This window comes from Mesoplodon densirostris, chromosome 13, assembly GCF_025265405.1.
Source record: "Mesoplodon densirostris isolate mMesDen1 chromosome 13, mMesDen1 primary haplotype, whole genome shotgun sequence".
NCBI classification, from domain to species: Eukaryota; Metazoa; Chordata; class Mammalia; order Artiodactyla; family Ziphiidae; genus Mesoplodon; species Mesoplodon densirostris.
In genome coordinates, this window is record NC_082673.1 from 56,155,750 (window position 1) to 56,183,527 (window position 27,778).

The 27,778-nt window shown below is 38.6% G+C and overlaps 1 protein-coding gene across 1 annotated transcript in view; it reads right to left on the reverse strand.

The window, feature by feature from the left end:
• Nucleotides 1–27,778, reverse strand: part of NIPAL2 (NIPA like domain containing 2) — a 71,418-nt gene that overhangs the window by 37,358 nt on the left and 6,282 nt on the right. Inside the window, exons 2-3 of the mRNA XM_060116324.1 lie at nt 13,319–13,387; nt 12,131–12,302 (exon numbers count right to left, since the gene is read on the reverse strand). Coding sequence (XP_059972307.1) covers nt 12,131–12,302; nt 13,319–13,387 — 241 coding nt within the window. The remainder of the gene's footprint in view (nt 1–12,130; nt 12,303–13,318; nt 13,388–27,778) is intronic.

The window sequence follows — 27,778 nt, forward strand, 5'->3', positions numbered from 1 at the left end:
CTACTGAGCCCGCGCGCCTCAACTAGAGAGCCGGTGTGCCGCAAACTACAAAGCCCACGCACCCTGGTGCCCGTGCGCCACAACTAGATAGAAGCCTGTGCACCACAACAAAGAGCCCGAGCCGCGATGAAAGATCCCACATGCCTCAATGAAGACCCCGCATGCCGCAACTAGACCTGATGCAGCCTGCCCCCCACAAAAGAAAGTAAATAAATAAATATAAAAAAAGAAAGAAATGATCAATTAAAAAATATTGTAGGAATACTACTGTAAGAGGAAAGGACAAAAAAGTTTCTTCTAGTATTTTCTTTGGTTCAAAAGAGTGCGTCCATGGGGCAGTGTATTAAGGTAGTCACTTGGCCTTCATCATAATACTTTATGGTCAGGAGAATCTCAACAACAATTATAATGGACTGACTCCTACTGGTGAGTCATCTATACTCTTTTCAGCCATTAAATGTCACTTGGTTTAACAACCAGAATGGAGACGATTTCCTGTCAAGGTTGATACAAGGAAACTTACACTTGGGCATACTGATTCGGATTTCTAGATGAAAACAGATAGAGGCCTAGCAAGATCCCCGTGGCTTCAGCTGAACGAGGTTCAGGCATGGGGGAGGTGCCAGTCCCAAGGGTAGACATGTGCCCTGATGTTGAGCTCCCTAATGCTTCCTGATCTACGTAGGAATAAACCTTAGTTTGTTCTTCATTCACCTCCACTCTGACATCACAAGAGCTGGCTGTAATTATGGAAGAGTTACTTACCTTAATGTGGTCAAGAGTTGGCATATGAGAATTCAGATAGGATGTACAAACTTGATTTAGATTATCTTCTGTAATAGCTACTAATGGGGATTAGTAAACCAGAAGTTAAGCATCAACTTTCTATATGTTAGCAATTAAACTCAAGGGTAGACTTTTACATGTGAGTTTAGATTTTTGTGTCTGTAGAATAACAGGTAAATTGGCATTCCTTTTTTCAATTTTCAACATTAAGATATATGTGCACATTTTACTTAAATTCCCTTTCTCCCCAAATAATAATTTTTTTTATTAAAGGTTTAAGAGCACAGAAGAGACTTCAGTAACTATTTTAATGTGTTATGGTATGGCTATTTTTAAATGATTTTGTTCACATTTATTTACTTCCCTCCATTTTTTACCCTTTTATGACCACTTCTAAAAAGACAAATTTAATCCAAAGTTTAAAAAATCAATTACACTTTACTTAAATGTGATTATGGATATGATACTCTTATCTGATAAAGCTGGAAAGAAAAAAACCTTTGAAACTCAAATGCCTCCAGGGGCCAGTTAGGTAATCCTCTAAAGAAGAAAGAATAATGAGGGTGGTGGGCTGTAGCGATGAGGGGCTGTGGAGCCGCGGTGACCTGGCGTGCACAAGATCATTGAAAGGCTGCAGCCAGAATTCAGCCCTAGCCAACTGCAAGTCCAGTGTTACCAAATCTGATACTTTAAGACAAAAATCCAGTTTTTGTGTATCACTATCCAATTTTTAAACATGGGAAATTAATTTGTATTTTTAAAATACATTCTTTGAGGCAAACAAAACACAACAGTGGCCAGATCTGGTCTACAGGCCACCAGTTTGTAAACTCTGATCTAGTCCGCAAATGAAAATTTCATCAATTTTCCTGCCTGAATATTCAATTTATTGTTTAACCTCTATGATCTGAAGAGAAAGTAGGGTATATGTTTATAATATAGGAAAGTAGAAGACAAAGTAGGAAAGAAAGCACTCTTTTATAAAAAAAAGAACCCATGACATGAAAAGAACATATTTATATAATAATACTACAAACAGATACTCACATGTAAACATCTGGCTTGTGGTTTCTGACCACTTATAATGGCAACTTTATTGTACTGCTAAAAAGCAAACCACAAAAGCACTTTCATGTCAGTCACAATCAAGCTTCAAGCACATGGACACGCTGAGTGTGCTCACGGGCTCAATCAACTCTAGCCGTTTTGAGGTACTGACTTCTCCAAAATGACCGTTCCCCGTTAGTTGTAGAATTGGAGGGGAAAATTATGTCAATTACAGTGAATTCCACGGAATTAGGATTTGAAAATCTGAGGATGTGACACTTTGAAAAATGTTTCTTTATAGAGAGAAAAGTTGTCCTACCATCCATATTGGCAGGAATGAAAGTGTCCAGTAATTCATGTTAATTAAAAAATAGCTAGAGGGTGTGGAGAAAAAGGAAGCCTCCTACCCTCCTACACTGTTGATGGGAATGTAAATTGGTACAGCCACTACAGAGAACAGTATGGAGGTTCCTTAAAAACTAAAAATAGAGTTGCCATGTGATCCAGCAATCCCACTCCTGGGCATACTTCCAGACGAAACTATAATTCAAAGAGATACGTGTACACCCATGTTCATAGCAGCACTATTCACAATAGACAAGATGTGGAAGCAACCTAAATGTCCATCAACAGATGAATGGATAAAGAAGATGTGGTATATATATACAATGGAATATTACTCAGCCATAGAAAGAATGAAATAATGCCATTTGCAGCAACATGGATGGACCTAGAGATTATCAAATTAAGTGAAGTAAATCAGAAACAGAAAGACAAATATTGTATGTTATCACTTATTTGTGGAATCTAAAAAAAATGATACAAATGAAATTATTTATAAAACAGAAATAGATTCACAGACATAGAAAACAAACAAAGGAATAGCAGGGGGCAGGGGGTAGAAGAGATAAATTAGGAGTTTGGGATTAACATGTACACACTACTATATATAAAACAGGTAAACAACAAGGACCTACTGTATAGCACAGGGAACTATACTCAATATCTTGTAATAACCTATAATGGAAAAGAGTCTGAAAAAAATACGTATATATTATATATATATAACTAAATCTCTTTGCTGTACACTTGAAATTAACACAACATTGTAAATTAACTATACCTCAATTTTAAAAAAGAAAAAAAGTTGCTATTGTCATTTATTGAAGGTAATGAAATTGTAGGTAAAGTGCATAATTTCAAATGAGGAAATTTACCTGGATTAAGAACAATAATCTTTTTAAAAAAATAAATTTATTTATTTATTTACTTTCAGCTGCGTTGGGTCTTCCTTGTTTTCTCTAGTTGCAGCAAGCGGGGCCTACTCTTCGTTGTGGTGTGCGGGCTTCTCATTGCAGTGGCTTCTCCTTGTTGTGGAGCACGGGCTCTAGGTGTACGGGCTTCAGTAGTTGTGGCTCGTGGGCTCTAGAGCGCAGGCTCCGTAGTTGTGGAGCATGGGCTTCGTTGCTCTGTAGCATGTGGGATCTTCCCGGACCAGGGCTCGAACCTGTATCCCCTGCACTGGCAGGCGGATTCTTAACCACTGTGCCACCAGGGAAGCCCAATCTTTTCTTTTCTACATTTTTCTTGACGTACATTAGTGATTAAATTGAAAGGAGTCCAAAAAAGTAAAAATACTGTCACTGACAGGATTAACTCTGTATTATAAATGTAATAGTGCATTACATCATCATTAGCAATTTCTTTAGAAATACTCTGTGGCATTCTCCAAAAATAAGGATGGGTGGAAAAGATGTTTCAAATAAAGTTTTTTAGGTTTTAAGAATGCTTTCAGCTGAGAGTGCATGAGCAGACACAAAATGAGAACTTCAGAGATTTATTTCACACATCTTATTTAGGCTGGTTTTGAGACAAATGTGCTAAGGCAGACAACCCAGCAAGCCACTGAGAAAAGGGATATTTTCTGCATATTTCCAACATTAAAATAAACGTCCATGTAAAGTGCCACTATCACAGGCAGCCCGTGAGGTTTAGAGCTCCAGTGACTTCATCCAGGCTGGCATCAAGCACAGGGGGCTAAAGGACTGAGAGAATCCACAGCATCGAGGTTTGTGGAACACTACAGGTCACTTGCTCATTGGCCTGTTTATGTTTTCTTTCATTTGTTTCTAATAAAAATCTTGGAGACCAAAGTTTCTGCTTGAGATGACTTCTCTGGAATTCCAAAAGGCCTCACCAGGGCTTCCTGGCTGTGCTATGACCATCATTTAATGGAATACAGACACATTTCAGCTTACAGCTTTATAATGGCACACAGAAATACACGAAACAATGTATATTCCACATCGTGAATTTCAATTTGAGCAAAAGCCAGCATGTTAGGGAAAATGAGAGATGGAAAAGACTTAACCAGTCATCTGCCTCATTCTCACAGTGCAGTCAGCTTTCCAGCCTTAATTCAAATTAGCCCAGTCACAGGGTGACTACTTCTCTTAGGAAAGTATTCCAGGGCCAAGGAGACCTTCACTGCTATTAATTTTATCATTCCATATAAAATTCCAAGTGATTGATCTCATATAATCCATCTCAAATTTAACCTACTTATTACTCACTTCTATTCATCTGAGCAGTAATTAAGTAAAATGACAAGGTTGTATGTTTCATACAGTACCTGGCAAGGTGGATGCTCATTCAATATTAGTTTCTTATCTTTAACTATTTCTAAACTGTTGCCTGAATTTAACTTGGAAAAAGGTGATATATTCTCTGAACTCTTTTCTAATTACTTTAAATCAATATACTCAGAGGTATAGAACTGAAAAATGTCCATCACATTTTTTTTGTTTTGTTTATAAATTTATTTATTTATTTTTGACTGTGTTGGATCTTTGTTGCTGCACGGGCTTTCTCTAGTTGCGGTGAGCAGGGGCTGCTCTTCGTTGCGGTGCATGGGCTTCTCATTGCCGTGGCTTCTCCTGTTGTGGAGCATGAGTTCTAGGCACGCGGGCTTCAGTAGTTGTGGCACATGGGCTCAGTAGTTGTGGCTCATGGGCTTAGCTGCTCTGCGGCATGTGGGATCTTCCCGGACCAGGGCTTGAACCCATGTGCCCTGCATTGGCAGGCAGATCTTAACCACTGCGCCACCAGGGAAGTCCTCTATTATGTTTTATTTCTCCCACCCTCCCTGCCCCTGCAATAATCTCCCTTCATATCCCATTCCTTTGCCACCCCTAGCCAAGTCAGTTTTGTGCTAACAAAGGTCTACCACGAACCTCTTTTAATTTTTTGTGGCTTCAACTCTTTGGATTGTTGATAACTTTATTATTTTTAATCATCTCAATGTTGATGCATAGCACAGATCACAGTGATGGGGATGAACAGAAAAATGAAAACATTAAATGTAAAGTCATGCTTTGTAGATACACAAATAATATAACTCAACCCCCCAAAGGACAAGTTTATAAACCTTTAAATATTTACAGGAGTGAGTATTCACAAGTTCTTTTCAATGAAATGTTTAGCCATTGTGCTTCATTAGGAATTGAAATCTTTTAAACAACACCCTAGAACAGAACAGAACCCTTCTCATCCAGCATCTTAGAACAGAGCATCCTAGAATGCCCAATCCTCATTTTATCAAAATTCAAACTCAAACCAATTCTGTGAGGCTGTATTGTGTGATTTCCTGCACCATGCTCTCCTGGAAAGAGCAGACAGCAGGCACACACAGTCACCAGTCTCCTGGGTCTCAGCTGAATGGCCAGAATGCATTAAATATGTCATTGTGAACATGATGAGAGTTGCCAAAGGGGAAGTATAGGATCAAGACTGCTACATGCAGTTGAGCAGGTTGTGCACTGCACAAATACACTACACCTGAGGGGGTATCACCCACATGTCAGATCTTGGTGACTTGTATAGTTCTCAGGACAATTTTCTGACAGATGGCACCAGAGTGTCCTGCTCTAATGAAATTATTGTATTATGATAATTTGCAGACAGACAGACAGAAATAGAGTATCATGAGAAAGGATGCCTTTTTCTAATTCACAAAAAGGCACCAAATAGCTGAGCAGAGGGCCCGTGCAGGGTGCTTAGGGAGCGGAGAATAAGCCTGTTTAATTTAGTGTAGAAGCCCAGAAAGGCCTCCTGGGGAAGTGGGACAGGAAAGATTAGCAGTAGTTTAAAATTTTATTACAAACTCCTCAGAATACCCAACTTATTTCTTTTTATTGGATTTCTGGTATAATAACTAGTTTCTCAGAAAACACTTTCTCAAATTGCAGTTAGACCTGAAAGCCTCTCTGAAGTTAATTAGCAAGTGAACAAAAGTGCTTTGAAGCCAGAGCAAGAAGACAGAAAGTTGCACGCATGTCTCAGACTGCTATGTTTTTCCTTGGACAAATTTCTGTGTCTGTTTTTTAAATGTATTTGGTATTGGTAGGTTATTTGGAAGTTTTGGTATTTTCCAACACGTTTTGGTGGGGAATATGTGGAGAAGTCAAAGGGTAAATGCTGCTTAATGGCTGAACAAATGAGCTGTGAAGAGCCTACATTTCTGCTCCCTGAGAATTAATTACTGCATGGATAAGAACAATAAAAAGCATTTCTTGAAGTGGTTCATCCATTTTCGATAATTTAACCACCAGCTAACTTCAGGGGCATGGAAGTAAACTCTGTTATAAAGAATAAAGTACTGGACTTCCCTGGTGGCGCAGTGGTTAAGAATCCGCCTGCCAATGCAGGGCACACGGGTTCGAGCCCTGGCCCAGGAAGATCCTACATGCTGCAGAGCAACTAAGCCCGTGCGCCACAACTACTGAGCCTGCGCTCTAGAGCCCATGAGCCACAACTACTGAAGGCTGCGCGCCTAGAACCCGAGCTCCCCAAGAAGAGAAGCCATTGCAATGAGAAGCCCGTGCACCGCAACAAAGGGTAGCCCCCGTTCGCCGCAACTAGAGAAAGCCTTCGCGCAGCAACGAAGACCCAATGCAGCCAAAAATAAATAAATTCAAAAAAAGAATAAAGTACTTTGTTTCTTTTTAATAATGATTATAAATCACAGTGACAATGGCTAGTTGTCACTGCACTATGTATCCAACACTGCACTATGTATCCTACACCGTTCTTAAGTGTTTGTGTTTACTCAATTCTTCCCCATGACAACTTCTGAGGTAAGAACTATTTTTTTCCCCACTTTACAGGTTAGGGAGCTGAGGCATATACCCATTTAAATAACTTGCCCAAGGTCGCAGAGCTTTCCAGGGGCAGAACTGAGATCTGAAGGCTGGCAGTGTGGTCTTAGAGCTTGCACTCTTCACCATTCTACTGCCCTGTAGAAGAGTATCCAGCCGAGGCTTTAGACGAAATTGAAAAACCATCCCTTAAGCTTTCTTAGTTAATGGAAAAACAAACACAAGTCAACATCTAGAATTAATCATACTGCCAGCATATAACCAGCATTTTAGTCAGAATAAGCTTTTGTCCTATTATTCACTGAGGAAGCCCTTCAGTGAGAAAAAGAGCGTAAAAGTATAAGGTGATACAAGGATACAAGGGCTCTGATCCTCTTTCTCCAAAAGCTGGACCCAGGCTTGGGAATTCAGATCTGCCTATACACCAGGATCACTCCCCATTATCCACCCCCCACCGCAGGCACCAGCCAGTTATCTACCCTGTTTGAGTCTCTAGGATGCTGTGACTGCTTGTGAGCATTGCTTGAAGAACTCTAAAGGGTTTTCTGCAAAACTGTTGTCCCTTGAGATACTTCTTATAAAGGCACCTTGTGGACAATAGGTTTGGGAAAGCTGGCTTACTGCATCTGCCTCTGAAAGGCTGACGGCATGCCTGGGCCCATCCCAGGGCCTCAAGAAGTCCTCCACTAACAAAACCTGTGTCACATTTTAAATCCAATATTGCGGAAACCTGTTTGCTTACAGAATTCTTTGTTTCTTAGAACACCTATGAGACCATCAGTAAAACTAGTGCTTGAGAAATGCTGTCTCCTGGTAAGCGTGTCAGTGTAGAGCAGCAGGCCACACAGACAGAGGGAAAGAAAGAATAGAAAGGGAGATGGTTCAAGGCAGGAACGTGGGTAGAGTGCGAACTGAAATATCCATGGTGCTTACTGTAGTGTTAGTCCTAAAAAAAAAAAAAAAAAGACAAAAAAAAATCTGTTCCACTGAAGTGTACAAAGGGAGGAGGAATTTTGATTATGTAAGACAAAACAGTGGGACTGACAATATTAGCAGCCTGGATGTAGTGAGATGGTGACTCACACAATTTATCCTTACTTCTGGAGAGGAGAAAAGGAACACAGTGTGTTGGTATGAATCAGGCTGCCCAAGGAGAATGAGGAAAATGGAAGAAAGTTCCTTAACTCAGACTTAAGAGCTAAAACTTTAAAAAAACTGTTCTGGACTTCAGTTTTCTTCCTTTCTTATCTTTTTTCCTTTTCAAAATTTGAAAGCCAGGAAAGAATATGCAATCTCTCATGCAACACTGCAACAGACATTATCTTAAAAAAAAAAAATTCAAAGAAAGGTTTGATTTCTTTCTTGAAGCTCCCAAGAAGTAAGAGGGAAAATAAAATTTCTAGCTCAGTAAAGTGTAGACACGCTTCTCCCTCATCTGTAGACATAGCCATAAGATAATGTATTTATTAAAAAATACTGTCCCTTTTGCTTCAAGTTTTCTAGAGTTTCTAGAATCTTTATAAAGAATTATAAAAGTGGTAGGGGGTTGTTCTGGGGAAAATTCTCAATCACCAGCATCCCTCACCCACCCACAGCATTGCACAGTGACCTAAATTCAGTGCAAGAGTGCTGTGAGAATATTATGTATGAGCATATATTACTGTTTGCAAAGATTGTAAAGCAGGAAACAATTTGTGTTTGAGGCTATAAGTTTACTTCTTGGAATCATTTTAAATGGGCAGAGAGGGAGGTTGCTAAAAATGTTCTAAAGTTGAAACATTAATCCAGGCTAGGAGCAGACAAAGAAAAATGATCTGTAGCATTGAGAAAAGCCCATCTCCAAGTTTGAAGGTGGGTGGACTGCTCCCTCCCCTCAGGGAGTTTGGGGAGGACAGGTCACTGTCCAAGGGGAAGGTGGTTAAACTTAAAACTTCCCGTTATTAATGAGAGTTTCGAGCAAGTCATGCCAAAATGAACAGCTTCACAGGCGTCTTCATTGAAGGTCTGTGGGGAGTATCAAGGCTGGCCCTTCATCTCTGGCAATTTCCGAATTCTCACTTCAGGTCCCAAGAGGTCTGGCTAATATTTCATTTCTGTGAGATCGCTGATCTTTATAATAAATCTAGCACATCCCCCTTTCTTTGTGTTAGTTGGAATGGCTCTTTTCTTCTCATTCCCAGAAAAAAAGTTTTCCCAGGACTGGGGGACTAGAGATAAATGGAGAATTTCAGTAAAATGGCTCACACACTCAGCCCTCCCGCCCCAGGCATCTGTTTGATCTGCACGGACACTTTTGTCTTTGGATATTGCATGGAAACTGAGCATGAAGCAGAATAAGAAAAGAAACGAAAGATCAGCTCTAAACAGACACTCACTGTGAAAAATAATGCAACATTTTCAGAACAATTGGGGCCTGTAGAGGTCCCAAGGTGACAATGTAACAATACCTTTTATCTATTATTTCTCAAATTTTGAGAAGAAAAAAATACCCAGAATGTCCATGTGTGCAGTATGTGCGGTAGTAAATAGAAGATAAGATATCCTCAAATTGCTGATTTTATCTGAATGTTAAAAATGTCAAATAAAAAAAAAAAGAAAAAAAAGTCAAATGATTACATAAATTGTGTGCCTATTCAGAGTAGGGTGATTTTAACTGAACAATAAGATATTTTAAATTATTAAGAAGGGGAAACTACTTTCAAAATGAAATAAAATTCTCTTTGAGTATACATTATTTCAGTTTAAACTATGCTTTTTTTTAAAGGCTATCATATAATTTTTAGGAGAAATATTACAACTGGGATATGTGGGTGCACATTATGCTTGATCTAGTTGCTACCAGACAATAGCCATCAACTTGTTTCTATGTCAATGAAGATTCCAAATTTACAGAAACTTAGAAACATGCTGTTTCCATAGCAGCAGATAAAGGGTGAAACTCAAAAGATTTTATTGATTTTAACATGGCTTAAGAGAATTTGTTCTCTTTTTTAGCAGTAATTTTTGCTTTTTTTTTTAGTCTTTACCAACATCTCATATTTTCTTTTCTAAATGTATTTAGTAAGTCATATAAATTTTGAAAGTAGGATAATTGTGTGACATTACTGTAAAATTACACATTCTTTCTTTTTTAAAATTTATTTATTTGCTTTTTTCTTTTTTTTAAGTTTTGGCTTTGTTGGGTCTTTGTTGCTGTGCGCAAGCTTTCTCCAGTTGCGGCAAGCAGAGGCTACTCTTCTTTGTGGTGCGCGGGCTTCTCCTGTTGCGGAGCACAGGCTCCAGGCGCACGGGCTTCAGTAGTTGTGGCACATGGGCTCAAGTTGTTGTGGCTCGCAGGCTCTAGAGCGCAGGCTTAGTAGTTGTGGCGCACAGGCTTAGTTGCTCCATGGCATGTGGGATCTTCCCGGACCAGGGATCGAACCCGTGTCCCCTGCATTGGCAGGCGGATCTTTAACCACTGCACCACCAGGGAAGCCCTAAAATTACACATTCTTATAGTAACGTAGAATAACCAATATCGAATTCTCTTTTTTTTAACATCTTTATTGGAGTATAATTGCTTTACATTGTTGTGTTTGTTTCTGCTTTATCACAAAGTGAATCAGTTATACATATACATATATCCTTATATCTCTTCCCTCTTGCATCTCCCTCCCTCCCACCCTCCCTATCCCACCCCTCTAGGTGGTCACAAAGCACCGAGCTGATTTCCCTGTGCTATGCGGCTGCTTCCCACTAACTACCTATTTTACATTTGGTAGTTTATATATGCCCATGCCACTCTCTCACTTCGTCCCAGCTTACCCTTCCCCCTCTCCGTGTCCTTAAGTCTATTCTCTATGTCTGCATCTTTATTCCTGTCCTACCCCTAGGTTTCTCAGAACCTTTTTTTTTTTTAGATTCCATATATATGTGCTAGCATACGGTATTTGCTTTTCTCTTTCTGACTTACTTCACTCTGTATGACAGATTCTAGGTCCATCCACCTCACTACAAATAACTCAATTTTGTTTCTTTTTATAGGTGAGTAATATTCCATTCCATATATGTGCCACATCTTCTTTATCCATTCATCTGTCGATGGACACTTAGGTTGCTTCCATGTCCTGGCTATTGTAAATAGTGCTACAATGAACATTGTGGTACGTGACTCTTCTTGAGTTATGGTTTTCTCAGGGTATATGCCCAGTAGTGGGATGGCTGGGCCATATGGTAGTTCTATTTTTAGTTTTTAAGGAATCTCCATAGTGTTCTCCAGAGTGGCTGTATCAATTTCCATTCCCACCAACAGTGCAAGAAGGTTCCCTTTTCGCCACACCCTTTCCAGCATTTATTGTTTGTAGATTTTTTTGATGATGGCCATTCTGACCGGTGTGAGGTGATACCTCATTGTAGTTTTGATTTGCATTTCTCTAATAATTAGTGATGTTGAGCATCCTTTCATGTGTTTGTTGGCAATCTGTATATCTTCTTTGGAGAAATGTCTATTTAGGTCTTCTGCCCATTTTTGGATTGGGTTGTTTGTTTTTTTGATATTGAGCTGCATGAGCTGCTTGTATATTTTGGAGATTTTTCCTTTGTCTGTTGCTTCATTTGCAAATATTTTCTCCCATTATGAGGATTGTCTTTTCATCTTGTTTATGGTTCCTTTGTTGTGCAAAAGCTTTAAAGTTTCATTAGGTCCCATTTGTTTGTTTTTATTTCTAATTCTTAATGTAAAAGAGATGCTAAACTATGGATCAGGTATCAAGGACTCTAACTACGTGTAATGTCAGTTTAGCATATGAATAAAACATAACATTTTATTACAAATGCTTTAAGATAATTCATTATTGATTAAAAAGCATGGTATAACATTTTCTGCTACTGTTAATTTCATTTATTAAGACTCAGACACTGGGAATCAGGCTTTTAAACATAGATGTTACAGCTACAAAATGCAAGGTTCTTTGTGGTTAGTGTGGCACCATGACAATGAATAACTGAAATTGGTAGTATAATTGTTCCAAGTTAACATGCTAAGAAAATAGGAAACGACTTTTTTCTTTTGTGCGTGTGTTGTTTAAGTTGTATTTTTTTTTTTGCCAACTATTTTGATCTCTTAAAATTTCTATTTGTCAAAACACAGAAAAATGGCTCACCTGTAACAGACATACAGCCTAATGGAGCAATGAGAGTAATGGGGGCAAATCCATAGGCTGCAAAGTTTCCTGTCTCTCCCACAGCCATCAGTACGCCGCCACCCCACCACAGCACGCTCTTGAAGTACGGCCTTGGGTGTTCTTGGTGTGCCAACTGAAGATGCGAATATTTCTGGAAGTACATCATGATGTAAATAAGAAAATATTTCCACCCAACCAAAACTTGCCTTGAAATTTTTGGTCCTATAAAATTGCTTCGTGGCTTTTAAATTTATTTGCAGATTATTATAGAGCAATTATTATGGTTTTCTGTTTGTTCCAAGCATATTAACAGAAGTGAATCATACTGCTATAGCATTTTATAGTTTAAAGGGCCTTCTCACATATTGCTTAATTCTCATAACAACTCTGTGAAGTAAATATCATTGTTACTATCTAAAGACAGAGTGTGTGTTAAGGAGTTAAGTGACTTTTTAGTCCACCACACCAAAATACTTCTTTTAGATTGCCAGAAAAATTCAAATGCTGAAATAAAGATAATAAGTTACTAAAGAAACACCTTTGGAAAAAATCTATGAGTCAAAGTTGCTACCACAATAAACATAACAGGGCAGAAAGCTCTGGTAGCAGAGGGATGGGGGAACTCATTTATATCTGGTTTGAGTATTTCTTTGTATTGGAAATGTATGAATTCCTGAAAAACTGGCCATTAGATAAAGCTCTATTTTCCTATTGATTTTATGATAACTGAACTTACTTCCTTAAGAAGTATGTACAATTCTAGATTACTTTAAAATCTTTTCTTTAAAATTTTTAAAAAATTTCAGAAGTTATTTAGAAAATAATAAAAGTACTATAAGAAAATGTAGAACATTAAAATAAATCTTGGCTTATGCCAAGATATGAACATCTTTTTAAGCGTGATACAAATTCACAGGTGCCTGGTCTGGGGTACACAATACTATTAAGAGGCTCACAAAACATTTAACTTCTTTTAAAATCAGAAGACGAAAAAAGATGGACACAGTCTAGCCCGGATTATATTTGTCTTTATATCCATGAGGTCATAAGATATACTTTCTTTAATGGAGGAGGAAGTCCAAGAAGGCAAAAGTGCCTGAGGCTCACTGAAGTCATAATGTGTCCCTGGATCAAACTACAGAGTTAGAAAAATAAGCTTCTTCTTACCTGAATATTTAGGGAAATGCTGATTACCAAGTTTCCTAAAATGGCCAGCAAAACTCCAAAAAGGTGAATCTATAAAAGAAAAATTTTTTAAATGGTACTTTAAATAGTACTCGTAAGATATTTACCAAAAAATTATGAAAATTTAAGTTGATATATTCATTCATTTGTTCATTAATTCAGCAAATATTTACTTAGCACCCATTTGCCAGGGTCATTTGGAATATGAATAATGGTTTTATTAGGATTAATTTTTCACTTTAGTCAAATATTATTTTTTATAACTAGTTCAGTCCTTTACTGAATTCCCTAGATATGTGCTTCATTCACTAAAATAAACAGTCATCAGGTTCTGACTTTTTCCCACTAAGATGCTTCTATTTATCCTGTCTGCCAATTTCCTCAGCAACCTCTCTGATTGGGATGTTCATTGCCTCAAGTATGGACTATATAATTATTTCTGTTCTCCCTCTCTTCTTTCTCTTAAGATATTCTGGAAGACTGTGGTATGAAAGAAAGATCATTGGCTTTGGGGTTAAAGGATGAACCTGAGATTCAGATCTGCTATTTTCTAATGGGCAACACTGAGTAAGTTATTTCAGCTCCCCAGCCTCAGTAAACAGGGGATGTTGGATAAGATGTTTCCAAAAATCCCTTTATCTCTAAACTGCTATGAACCTCACTGGAGACAGACTAAATTTTCCCACCACTCTGCTGGTCAAGAACCCACAATGTCTCTCTACAGCCAACTATATTAAATACAAAATTACTGTACCAGCTCCCCATAGTCGGTCCTCATCCTGACCATCCAATTGTCCACAGCACACTTTAATGTGCTCCCTCTACCTTGGGTACCTGGCTCCTGACTTCTCCAGTCAGATGTCATACTTTTTCTCATGTCATTCCTCTCACCCAGACAGAGTATCTTCTTTTCTCAGCCCATTTCAATCAGACCTCACCCTCCTGGCCATCGGAGCTCTACCTCCTTACGACCTTCTCAGACACCACAGCACATCTTTACTTTCTCAGACTCTAAATGGTGAACATCCCTATTTCTTCTTTTATATTGTCAGTTGTATCATTAGGCTCTATACATAGACAGCAAATTCTCTGAGGGAAGGGAATCATGTCTAAGACTTCCATTGGGTTTTCTACATCATCTACTATACAAAATGAGGGGTTTAAAAAATACTTGCTTGAGAAAGTATAGAGTGGTTTAAAACAAGAACTACAGAGTTTAAAAAATTAGTTCTGACACATTGCCCAAGATCTTTACTATAGATAGCATATGTATCATTTGATGACTTCAAAAGATGCATATTCTGTTCCTATCTAGGTACAAAGATGTAATATCTTCTAGCAGTAAAAATTAGCAATGATAGAAGGGCTCTTCCCCGTTCTTCTTCTACAGTACATAACTTCTAGCTAGCCTCAAATTCCAAGGAGTTATTTGAATTTCAAATGAACATTACAACCACAAGAACCCTTTTCAGAATGCAAAATGTCTTTGAAGTTTTAGAACTTCATTATATGTGCTGAAGTGAAATTCAGTATTTCTAAAAAATGAAGCAGAAAAGTTGAAAACCCATTTAATAGTTGACATATAATATCCATAGTCTTTAGTCAGTTAAGAATTTTCTTTTCCTAATAAAAGCAGTTGGCAATAATTTTGATCACTATTCCTCATGGGGAACAATTGTATCATAATATAATGTGCTATTTCCATGCTTTCGATTTACAATTGACTGCATTTGGCAGTAATCAGGAAAATAAAAATTCAGAAGAAGTTTGGGATTGAATGGACAATTATGAAATCTTCTATAATTATAAAAGTAAATTGTTGAATAGAAATAAGTTACTTCAAAATTCTTTAAATGATTCACTGAGTAGTTTAAACACCACCAGGCCAAGTGTTTAGAAATTGGTTAGCAGGATTTCACAATGATTTCTTGGATACAACATGAAAAGCACAGGCAACAGAAGAAAAAATAGATAAGCTGGACTTTATCAAGATTAAAATCTTTTGTGCACCAAAGGACACTATTAGCAGAGTGAAAGGCAACCCACACAATGGGAGAAAATATTTGCAAATCATATATCTGATAAAGATTGATATCTAGAATATATCAAGAACCCCTACAACTCAACAACAAAAAAATAAACAATGCAACTGAAAAATGGTCAAAGAACTCAAATAGACTTTTCTTCAAAGAAGATATATAAATGGCCAATAGGCACATGAAAAGATGCTCAATAGCACTAATCATTAGGGAAATGCAAATCAAAACCACAATAAGCTACCACTTCACACCCATTAGGAGAGCTACAATTAAAAAAAAAAAACGAAAATAACAAGTGTTGGTAAGGATGTGGAGAAATTGAAACACTAGTTCATTGTTGGTGGGGATGTAAAATGGTACAGCTGCTGATCTCATAACGTATACAAAAATTAACCAAAAGACCTAAATGTAGGAGCCAAAACTATAAAATTCTCAGAAGAAAACATAAGGGTAAATCTTTGTGACCTTGGATTTGGCCATGGATTCCCATAGATAAGACATCAAAAGTGTAAGCAACAAAGAAGAAATAATTGGACCTCATCAATATTAAAAAACTTTCTGTTTCAAAGGACACTATCAAGGAAAGTGAAAAGATAATCCACAAAATGGGAGAAAATATTTGGAAATCATATATCTGACAAGGGACTTATACCTAGACTATATAAAGAACACTTACAGCGCAATAATAAAAAGACAAATGACCCAATTAAAAATGGGCAAAGGATCTGAATAGACATTTCTCCAAAGAAGACAAATGGCTAACAAGTATATTGAAAAGATGTTCAACATCACTAGTCATCAGGGATTGCAAACCCAAACCACAGTGATATACCACTTCATACCAAATAATATAGCTATAATCAAAAAGTCAGATAATAACAAGTGTTAGGAAGGATGTAGATAAATCAGAACCCTCAAACACTGATCATGGAAATATATAATAGTGTAACCACTTTGGAAAACAGTCTGGAAGTTCTTCAAAAACATAAGCATGGAATTTCCATTTGACTCAGCAATTCCATGCCAAGGTATATATCCAAGAGAAACGAAAACATATATCCACACAAAAACTTGTACACAAATTTACATACCAGTATTGTTCATATGACAGCTAAAGGCTGGAGGTAATGATTGTACAACTCAGTGAACTGTACAGTTTAAATGAGTGGATTATATGATATGTGAATTATATTTCAATAAGTTGTTATACAAAATTAATTTTAAAAACACAAAGCGGGCCTCCCTGGTGGCGCAAGTGGTTGAAAGTCCGCCTGCCGATGCAGGGGATACGGGTTCGTGCCCCGGTCTGGGAGGATCCCATATGCCGCGGAGCGGCTGGGCCCGTGAGCCATGGCCGCTGGGCCTGCGCATCCGGAGCCTGTGCTCCGCAACGGGAGAGGCCACAACAGTGAGAGGCCCACATACCGCAAAAAAAAAAAGAAAAAAAAAAAAAAAAAAAAAAAAAAAAAAAAAAAAAAAAAAAAACACAAAGCATTTACATCTTTTTTTTTTGCCCAAAGAAATAAAATGTTACAAATGTAACTAGCTCTATTTCAGTCTCTTCTTCCTCCCAGAGATGTGACTTTTTTTTCTGAAGTTGATACAAATATATTTCTTTCTTTCCTCGATTAATTTTTATTATCTATTTCGTTTACTCAGCTTTTCTTTTTTACATCTTCTTCAGTTGGACTCTTAACTCATTAGCTTTTTCTGTTTCTTTCTATCATGCAAATAGGGCTTTACGTTTCCCTCTAAGTATACCCTCTGTTTTAGCTGCCCGCACAGTTTTGGCATGTACAGTTTTCATTTGCATTTAGTTCTAAATATTTTCTGATTATCTCATCATTTTTATCTGAGCCTTATATTATTCAGAGATGTGTTTTTTAATATTTCTAAATGAATGGGGTGTTGATTATCACTTTATTACTAATTTCTAATTTTACTGAGTTGTGGGCAGGAAATACACTGTGTGTATATTAACATTTGTTTTTGACCTATTATACAGTGTAAATTGGAATTTGTTTTGTGACCTGCTGGTGTAAGGTCAAGTTTATAAGTGTTCCATGTATGTTTGAAAATAAAGTATTTAAAAGTTAATACATTTTATATATCCTTCCTATCTATCTATCTATCCATTCATCTATCTATCTCCATTAAGTCATTGTTCAAATCTTTGATATTCTTACTAAATTTTGGATTGCTTTGTCTATCAATTGCCTAGGGAGCTATGTTAAAAATCTACTCAAACATGTATTTATATATTTTAAGACTATAGTCCTAGGTGTATACAGGATCAGGATTGTTTTATCTTCCCAGCTAATTGTTCCTTTTTTAAAATTTTATTTTTATTTATTTATTTACTTATGTTTATTTTTTCTTATTAGTCATCCATTTTATACACATCAGTGTACACATGTCAATCCCAATCTCCCAGTTCATCACACCACCACCACCACCCCCCGTAATTTTTCCTTTTATCATTAGGATTTTTCTTTAAAATCTATTTTAGCTGATATTACTGTAGCTGTTTTCTTTTGATATTTGCTACTTTCCACATCACTTTAACATTTCTGCATCATATTTTAGTCAAGTCTCTTATATATAGAAAATAACTAGATTAAAAAAATCCTGAGACTTTGTGTCAGATGGGGAGGTTAGTCCATTTTGTTTATTGTGATTATAAATATATTCTCCTTTATTTCTATCTTTTTTGTGTTTGTAGTTATCTTGCTTTTTCTTTGCTTTCTAATTTCTCTTTTCCTGAATCCTGTTGAAATGATTGAGTTTTCTTTATTCTTTTCTTTCCCCTACTCTTCTGGCTAGGAAGTTACACATCTTATTTATAGTCTTTCAGTAATTACTGTTAAATGTTTTTAATTTTGAAATAATTATGGACTCACAGCAGGTTGCAAAGAAATGTCCAGGTAGGTCTATGCACTCTTCCCCCAGTCCTCCCCTTGATGTTAGCATCTTACACAACTACAATCCAACATCTATGGTTCTCTCTATTCTCTCCACGTGGAACTCCTCTTACAAGTATGTTGGACTTTTTAATTCTTGTTTCCTAAAATAGCTCTCATATTTTCCAACTCTTTATCTCTTTGTACTGAGTTATGGATAATTTCCTCAGATCTATCTTCAAGTTTAGCTTTTCTGGCCTCCCTTTGAATTGAGTCTTTATACATGCCTATCAGTACATATATTAAACTGTACTATAATTATGTTTTACAAGTGCATTTCCCCTCTAGACTATAAACTCCTTGAGGGCAGAGCTATGACTTATCAACTCATCTTTGTAACCCTAATGACTAGTAGAGGCCTTTGGCACAGAGAAGTTGTTTATTAAATGCTACTTGAACTGAAATAGTCTCAGATTGATTATACACTGTCTAGAAATAGTAAATTTTGACCTTTGGCCCTAGGAAGGTGACAAACAGTATTTTATAATCAACTGGGGTTTGAATACAGCAAACACTCTGTTTTGTGAGAGAACAAGCTTGTCCCAGAATTCAGATTTCAACAATTAAGTGTCCACTAGTGTGCAATAGAAAGCGGCCTTCTGGGGCTTCCCTGGTGGCACAGTGGTTAAGATTCCGCCTGCCAGTGCAAGGGACACGGGTTCGAGCCCTGGTCTGGGAAGATCCCACATGCCGCAGAGCAACTAAGCCTGTGTGCCACAACTACTCAGCCTGCGCTCTAGAGCCTGTGAGCCACAACTACTGAGCTCGCCTGCTACAACTACTGAAGCCTCTGAGCCCAGAGCCCATGCTCCACAACAAGAGAAGCCACCGCAATAAGAAGCCCATGCACCGCAATGAAGAGTAGCCCCTGCTCGCCGCAACTAGAGAAAGCCCGCACACAGCAACGAAGACCCAACACAGCCAAAAATAAATAAATAAAAGAAAGTTGCCTGTTGACTTTTTTTTTTTTTTTTTTTGCTGCGTTGGGTCTTCGTTGCTGCGTGTGGGCTTTCTCTAGTTGCAGCGAGCGGGGGCTAATCTTCATTGCAGTGGCTTCTCTTGTTGCAGAGCACAGGCTCTAGGCACGTAGGCTTCAGTAGTTGCAGCATGCGGGCTCAGTAGTTGTGGCTCGAGGGCTCTAGAACACAGGCTCAGTAGTTGTGGCGCAGGCTTAGATGCTCTGCGGCATGTGGGATCTTCCCGGACCAGGGCTCGAACCCGTGTCCCCTGCATTGGCAGGCGGATTCTTAACTACTGTGCCACCAGGGAAGCCCCTGACTTTTAAAATCTAGTGAATTCATATATACTAAAAAATCAGAAATATATAGGTATAAAGCAGGTGTCAGAAACAGTTTCCTGCTAATAGGGATATACCTCATTTTCTTGTGCTTCACTTTATTGCACCTTGCAGATACTGCATTTTATACAAATTGAAGGTTTGTGGCAACCCTACATCAAGCAAGTCTATCAGCGTCATTTTTCCAACAGCATTTGCTCACTTTGTGTCTCTGTGTCACATTTTGGTAATTCTTGCAATATTTCAAACTTTTTCATTATGACAGTATTTGCTACAGTGATCTGTGATCAGTGATCTTTGCCGGTACTATTGCAAAAAGATTATGACACATTGAAGGCTCAGATGATGGTTAGCATTTCTTAGCAATAGAGTGTCTTTTAATCAATATACATTGTTTTTTTAGACATGATGCAACATGCAATATAATTGCACATTTAACAGACTACTGTAAGTGTAAATATAACTTTTACATGCACTGGGAAACCAAAATATTCATGTGACTCACTTTGTTGCGATACTTGCTTTATTGCGGTGGTCTGGAACTGAACGTGCAATATCTCGGAAGTACGCCAGTACACGTTATAAACTGGTATATCTTATTCTTTGTTTTTCTGAAAATTTACCTAACTATCCAAGGTTAATTGAATGCTCATTAAATTCATTTGACACATACCTGTAAAGAGTAGTAATTCAGTAAATCCTCATTAATGTCCCGAATTGCTGGGGAGGGAAGGTTCAAATTTGCAATGTTTCTTAAAAAAGGTGGTTTAATTACCTTCAAGGACACAGAGTGACTGAGGCAAGCATTACTAAATGCTGTTTCCAGTTAGAGGCTCTGGTAAATGTGCTTTAATGACTACAAGATCCTCACCTGCAATCAGAAGTGTCATTTGCATACAGTGAGCAGCCCTTATAAACTTGCCATTTAAATTAAAGATATCTAGTTTACTTCATTACTTTATTCAGAGTGTTATCTGATTTCTAGCATATTAGAATTAGTGGAAACTCAGAGCTTCTCTCTCCCCCGCCCTCTTATTCCCCCCTCCCTGTTGATCTGGAGACTGGTGGTCAGGAAAGAGAACAGAGGGCCAGAGAAGGAAAGTGACTTGTGCAAAGTCACACAGCTAGATAGACACCAGGCAAATTCTGGCCCCAAGGCACCCAGCTCATGTCTGAATCACCATTTCTTCACAGACTGCAATACGTAACCATCTGGCTAGTCAATGCCAATTTACGACAGTTTTAAAATTAGCAGGATCTGTTTCTTTTTCTCAGTGCAAATAAAATAAAGCAAAGATGATAGTTAGAAGGAAAGGTTGCTCCACATCTGAACAGTGCAGCTAGAAGTACAGACCAGAGACACAGAAAGATGGCCTTAATTTTTGCCGTGCTCACTCCTGTCAGTACTGTAGCTCAATTTCTGGCTTTTCCAGGATGGCTTGACAAATAGATGGTGGGAGCCACAGCAAACGATTTATGGAGAATGAGGTTCAAAATATCAGCACTAATGAGTACTAAGGATATTTTTGTTTTATTTGGAATAACAATCTTATCTCCTACTTTTTGGTGCCAGAATGTTCTTTAGACATTTCACATAAAGTTATTGACCTATAATCCATGGGTGGGGCAGTTTGGCCAGATGGCAATGGGATACGATAACAGGGATGTGTGGAATTGGTCACAGTCTATCCCAGTTCTGGCTTAGAACTCAACCATATTCCAGGCTCTGCCTTCAAAACATAAATCTGGAATCAGACCCAGTGGAGCTAGCACATGGTTCAAAAGAACCATAGATTCAGAGCTAGTCTTGAACACTGTAATAGTCACATTCAACTCACAACTAGAATAATGCTACCTCCTGTTCCAGGCAGTAAAATATCCCTGAACATGGATGTGAGCGATTCAGTTTCGAATACCAGAAATACCATAGGTTAAGTGATTTAGGTCAACTAATCACTGCAGGAATGATCCTAAGAGCCTGAACCTGAAAGGGAATTATATACCTGAGAAATGAACATTCAGGTCACTTCATCTCACAGGAAACTCTTAGGAATGAGCTGGGGTTGTTTTTTATTTGCACCTAGTAAACAGGTAGACACAAATCTACTTCCAGAAAGTTGGGAGGGGATAGGAGGACATCAAGAATCTTGGCGATACATCCTTCAGTTTCTAGGAGTGAAGACTCATAATGTGTGCAACTTACTTTCAAATGATACATGACAATATAAAATAAAAAACATATGTAAAATTGTATATGCTTAGAAAATTCATGCAAAGAAACTTAAAACATTGTTAACAAGGGGGGTGGGAGAGGGTAGGGGTGGGAGTTTGGGATTAGCAGATGCAAACCAGTATATGTAGAATAGATAAATAGCAAGGTTCTACTGTATAGCACTAGGACCTTGGGGAAATATACTCAATATCCTGTGATAAACCATGATGGAAGAGACTATGAAAAAGAATGTATATATATGTATAACTGAGTCACTTTGCTGTACAGCAGTAATTAACACTACATTGTAATTCAACTATACTTCAATAAAAAATAAATTTAAAAAAACAAAAAAAAAAACAGAGGGAGAGAGAACAAACAAATATTTCACAATGTTAACAACTGGTGAATCTCCACGTGAAGGACATATGGCGTTTACTGTATTATTCTTCTTAATTATCTATAGGTTGGAAAATTTTCAAATTAAGAAGTTAAAAAATTCTGCTTTATAGACTCAATGAAATTAAAGAGAATATGGATTCATTGAAAAAGAGTTAAAAGAGGAGATGATAACAAGGAAAGAAATAAAAGCAAGAAATAAAAAGGAAGCTGGCTGAACCAAGAAAAGAGATTAAGTAGAAAAATAAAACCACTGCACAGCTGAAAACCACAGGTAGACACTGCTTGGGAAAAACACACAAGGTGGAGGAAAAGGACATGAAATGGAAGTGATCAGAGAGAAGATGGTAGATACGGGAGACAGACAACTCGAAGCCCACACCAGAAGCTATTCACTCAGTCATGCACCCATTTGGTATTTATTTAGTAACTGCTAAATATTAGGTCCTATTTCAGGAACTAAGGATGCAAAGTATCCTCAATAAGCTCAGAAGAGGTAGAAAAAGCGACCAATAACAGACTATCACCTGTGACATCTATAATAGGGGTATGTTCTGTAGAACCCATGGGAACAGAAGGGACAAAGTACAAATCTGCCTAGGTTGGAGAGTATGTTAGCTTCCTGTGACTGCTGTAACAAATTAGCACAAACCTGGTGGCTTAAAACAACAGAAATTTATTCTCTCACAGTTCTGGAGCCCAGAAGCCCAAAATCAATTTCACTGGGGTGAAATCAAGATGGCAGGGCCCACATACCAAGAAGTTCAGTTGCTAGTTCATAGGGTATGCATATGTCTGGGTTTTATAATTACTCACAAAGATTTTTCCAAAATGTTAAATAGTAGTAAATAACATTTCCAGGTGCCTCTCTCCCCCTCCAACACTTGGTATCTTGTATTGTAATTTTTTTTAAGTTTAGCTATTCTGGAGAACCTCACATCTCATTACAGTTTAAATTCCATTTTTATAATGACGAATGATGTTGAACCTTCAGATAATCTTATAAACCACTTGGCTCTCTTGTTTCATTAAATGTTTTTCCAGACTGTCCAATTTTTAATTTATGGTGGCAGTCTTTTTGTACTTGATGTGTAAGAGTACTTTATCCCCAATATGATTTCTTTTTGAATATATGCATTCCATACAACTTTTCTCACTCTGTGTCTTGTCTCTTTTTGCATAGAAACTTTTAAGTAATAAACGGACTTAAATATACTCTATTGATGAAGTAAACTTATTGATCCTTAACTTTATGTGTGGTACCCTTTATATCTGGGTTAAAAGGTCATGAGAAAACTTCCTACATTTTTTTCTAGAAGGCTTATTTTAAAATAACATTTTGCATATAGGTGCACAGACTGGAACATGTTTGCCTATGCTGTGATATAAGGCTCTTTTGCTGTTTCCAACTTACTGTCTACCTAATCTGTTTAGTTATTAATTTCAGTCATTAAAATTTTTATTTCAAGGATTAAAGAAAAAAAATGGCAGGGCCACACTCTCTCTAGAGGCTTTAAGGGAGAATCCATTCCTTGCCTCCCCCAGTTTCTGGTGGCTGCTGACATATCCTTGGATTATGGTTATATCACTCTAATCTCTGTCTCTGTGGCCACATTGCCTTCCTCTTCCATATGAAATCTCCCTGGGTCTTCCTCTTATAAAAAGATACATGTGATGGCATTTAGGGTCCATCCAGATAATCCAGGATAATCATCCCACCTCAAGATCTTTAACTTAATCACATCTGCACGACTCCAGTATAGCTGGACTGGAGAGGCAGGCAGGAGCCTTTTCATGCCATGGATCTGCTGGTGGTGCTACAACACGCAGGACTCTAAACCAGAGAATGTTAGATCCAGCCGTGACTTTTAGAAGACTCATCCTGGCTACAGTATGGAGGATGGACTAGGAGGGAGCAAGACAGGGAACAGGAAAACCAATTAGGAGACACTTCGGGATCTCAGAGAAGAAGTAGGGGAAATGTGGAGAGTTAATTACAACAGGGCCATAGAGGAACAATATTCATATTCATCGCAGCAAACACTGGAGGCAACCTGAAATATGAAATGCTTTTTAGATTACTGAATGGGTTGGACTATTCTTACCACTAATCTCCTTTGCCCTTGTAGATAATTGCGTTGTCTGCAATACTAACCCAAACTAAGTTAAAACTATAATCCCATACGTGAAAAAAGAAGAAAGAAAAAATTTCAGTCAGGAACAGATTTTTAATTTGTTATCTTGGTTTTTGTATGTTATACGGTTATTGCCTTTCTATCCTGAGAAACTCTCATGACACTGGATCCAAATCTGGTGATTTAGAGCCAACAGAAAAGGTCAGGGTTACATACCACAGTGTATCGTTGCTGTTCTACAAGCTGTCCCATGCCAATTTTTAATCAGCCTTAAAACCTAGGCAGAAAAGCCCAACATATTGCCTTTCCATACAATTAAGCACTATTACATTTTGTCTTTTACTCGGGAACACATTTACTTACATAACTGTACATTCATTATTTTAAAAAACTGAACTCCATTAAGGATAAGCCTTACTAAGCTTACTAAGAAGCCACCATGTTTTTTTGCTTTTGAGAAATTTAAGTTGCAGCAGAACAAATTTATGGGCAAAATTTAATAAGACATCCTTGGGGGGCTTTTAACACGTTGTTAAAAGGAGAGCAACAATAGTCAAGGAAGGTGTGATATCACTTAAGGAAATCTTAAACTTGGTTCTATTACAAAACAAATCAACCCCGTTTAACATTGGAAAGGCGAATCTTTGAAACAAGGACAGACATGCTGAACACAAAGAATGCTATTGTTTGCATCCGGATCAAGATGAGGTCCCATTACTTTCAAATTTTTCAAGAACATATTCATACTAATAATTTAAAAAATCTGTCATCTTTTGTTTCCAAAGAAGCAGGATTGCAGGCTGCCTTTTGCAGGGCCAGCCCAGGGTTTACGAGAGGCTTCCTACCCTAAAGTTGGAAACTTGGGAGCTCACTGAATGACAGCTCTTTCCCCAACACCTGCTTAGGTTTCAAGAGTACATGTCCGTTTTGAGAGCAATGCCTGCCTTGAACTCTGGCTGTATTTTGCCAGCTCCATCCTCCTGGAGACTAAACTCTATTGTCTATGTCAGGCCCCAGCCACTGGGTGAGTTTGTGCCTCAATGTGCGGGAGGGATCATGACATTGCCACTCACTGACACGAATCTGCCAGGCCACCCACCAGACCAGATCTTTCTGACATCAAGGCAGGAATCAAGTTCAAATTTTCTCCTCTGGGACACTGTGACTTGGACTCTTCATTGTCTCTAAAGGGTCAGTCCTCATAGCCAAGATAATTTCCCCCATTCCTGGCAAAATTCTCACATCCCACTGGTCCAGCAGGCAGGTTCCAAGATACTTTATGATCATCCCACATATGATACCCATAGGACTCATTGATGGTGACTGTGATTTGGGTCTGCAAGTATAGTTCAAAAGACTAATAAAATGCTGTACATGTAATTCAAAATTATTCTCTATTTTATGGCTGTGGCAGCTGCCTGTAACATGAGGTCTGCTCGTACCTTGTTCACAAACAATCACTCATTTCTCCACTGCTGTGACTCAGGCAGCCATATCCAAAGGTACATCACACTGTTTCCTCTTCTGCTTTGGCTCTCTTTATTTACAATTACATAACTGTACTATGTTAGTCCTGGAAGCACAATGGAAGCAATCCATCAGATTATATAAGCAAGGGTAGCTTCACACCAGTCCTTCAAGTGTTGTTTTTCAAGTATTTCAAAAGCAGTCTCTCTCTCTGTCTCTCTATCTCACTTTCACACATACACATTGTACACTGTATAATGTACACGTGATATAATTTATGTGTATCACACACATATGTGTGGCTACAGTCTGAGGACACAGTCCATGTTTTCCGATTTCTTTGATATCACTACCCAACACCATTCTGGTGAGAATGACGCTCCGCTTGTGATTTTTATTGCGTGGAATGTTGGTTGCATTTTGGGCCCTCGTTGTCGATTAGCTGATCAAGAGTACTGTGGGCTGTGACGAGAGGGAACATAGTGCTGCTGTCTTCCAAACGGCCCCAGAACAGCCAGAGCCCCGCAAGTCCAAAGGCTGAAGAAGAAAGAAAGAGCCCCCAGGATTCACGGGATTCTCCTCAAGCTTGAATGACATACCAGCAATGCTGACATGGCTTCTAGGACTCCATACAACATTGCACTCACATACCACACTATTCCACCTAAATCCACTAAGCTTTTAGGAGATCCCTACCGACTGAAGAGAAGATTGTTGATGGTAAAGAAATCGCTAAGCAGGTAGAGGCAAGATTGAGACGAAGCAAGGGACACTGCCTTTGCCAGTGGATACCCACCTTGTCCAGGCAGACTAACGCCGATGTATTTTCAGCGTTGGAGAAAGTCAAGCTTTCCTTCCTGGAAGTGAAAGGGAGAATGTAGGCTGGAGGGTGAGCCTGCAAAAAGTGGAAACAAAAGCCCTGAGGAACAGAAGTTGAAGAGGAGAGTGAGAACCCAAGCATTTGCCATGCTGTTGGAGCCTGTGGATCAAGGCTGGTGTGGACCCAGAGTTCTTCCGGCCTTCCACGTCATCCAGACTGATGAATTTCCTCTATTACTTAAGCCAGTTAATGTTAGGTTTCCTGTGACTCGAAAACCAAAGCCTCTTAACTTACAAAGCATTCTTGGTAGGGAAGCCAAGTTCAAAAGCCAGAAGAGAGATGGACTCCCGTTGCAAGCTAAAGAAGTCAGGCCAGGGGTCCAAGTTACCGAAAGGAGAAAATTTGAGAGGTGCCGAGAAGGTGAGGGGGTGGCTTAGGAAACAAGAGCTGGGGCTGTTGGCAGGCCTCAAGACGACCTGCCATGGCCAGGGTGGGTCTCTGAAGGAGTCACGCCAGGACAAATGCAATATTTGGTGGTGTGGAGCTCATGACTAAACATGTGCTAGCCTGTGTTTACACGAGCCTGTAATTTACTCCGTGTCTCCCGACAGGTGCCAAAGATGATAGGAGACCACGCTGGGAGTGACCAAGGGCCAGGCAAGTGACAAGGTGAAGCAAATGTACAGGTATGCACATGCTGAGAATTATGTGGAGGGGAAGTGGAGTGTTATCTGCCAGCCTCCAGGCAATTAGGACACTCTGGTGGACCAGGACAGACCGGCAAAGAGCTCTGACTTTATGTAAAACGTAATTCTGTTGGACAGAACAGGTGGGGTAGGTTAGAAAAGGTGTAAACTGAATAGAGGAACGTTGGACCTTCAGAAAACAAAAACCATAAAACACTCAAGCTAAAATAAATAGCATTTAAGTCTTAACGCTAACACTGCATGAGCTTTCCCAAGCTGGGGTGCTGGTCCTGCTGGGTGGTTAAACTATAGTCAATGTCTGAAGACATCATCACACTACTGCCACCAAAACCTGTCAGCTGTTCCCAGGGCTACACACCCATCCACCCCAACCCTGAATTCTGGAAAGTGGCATCAGACATGGGAG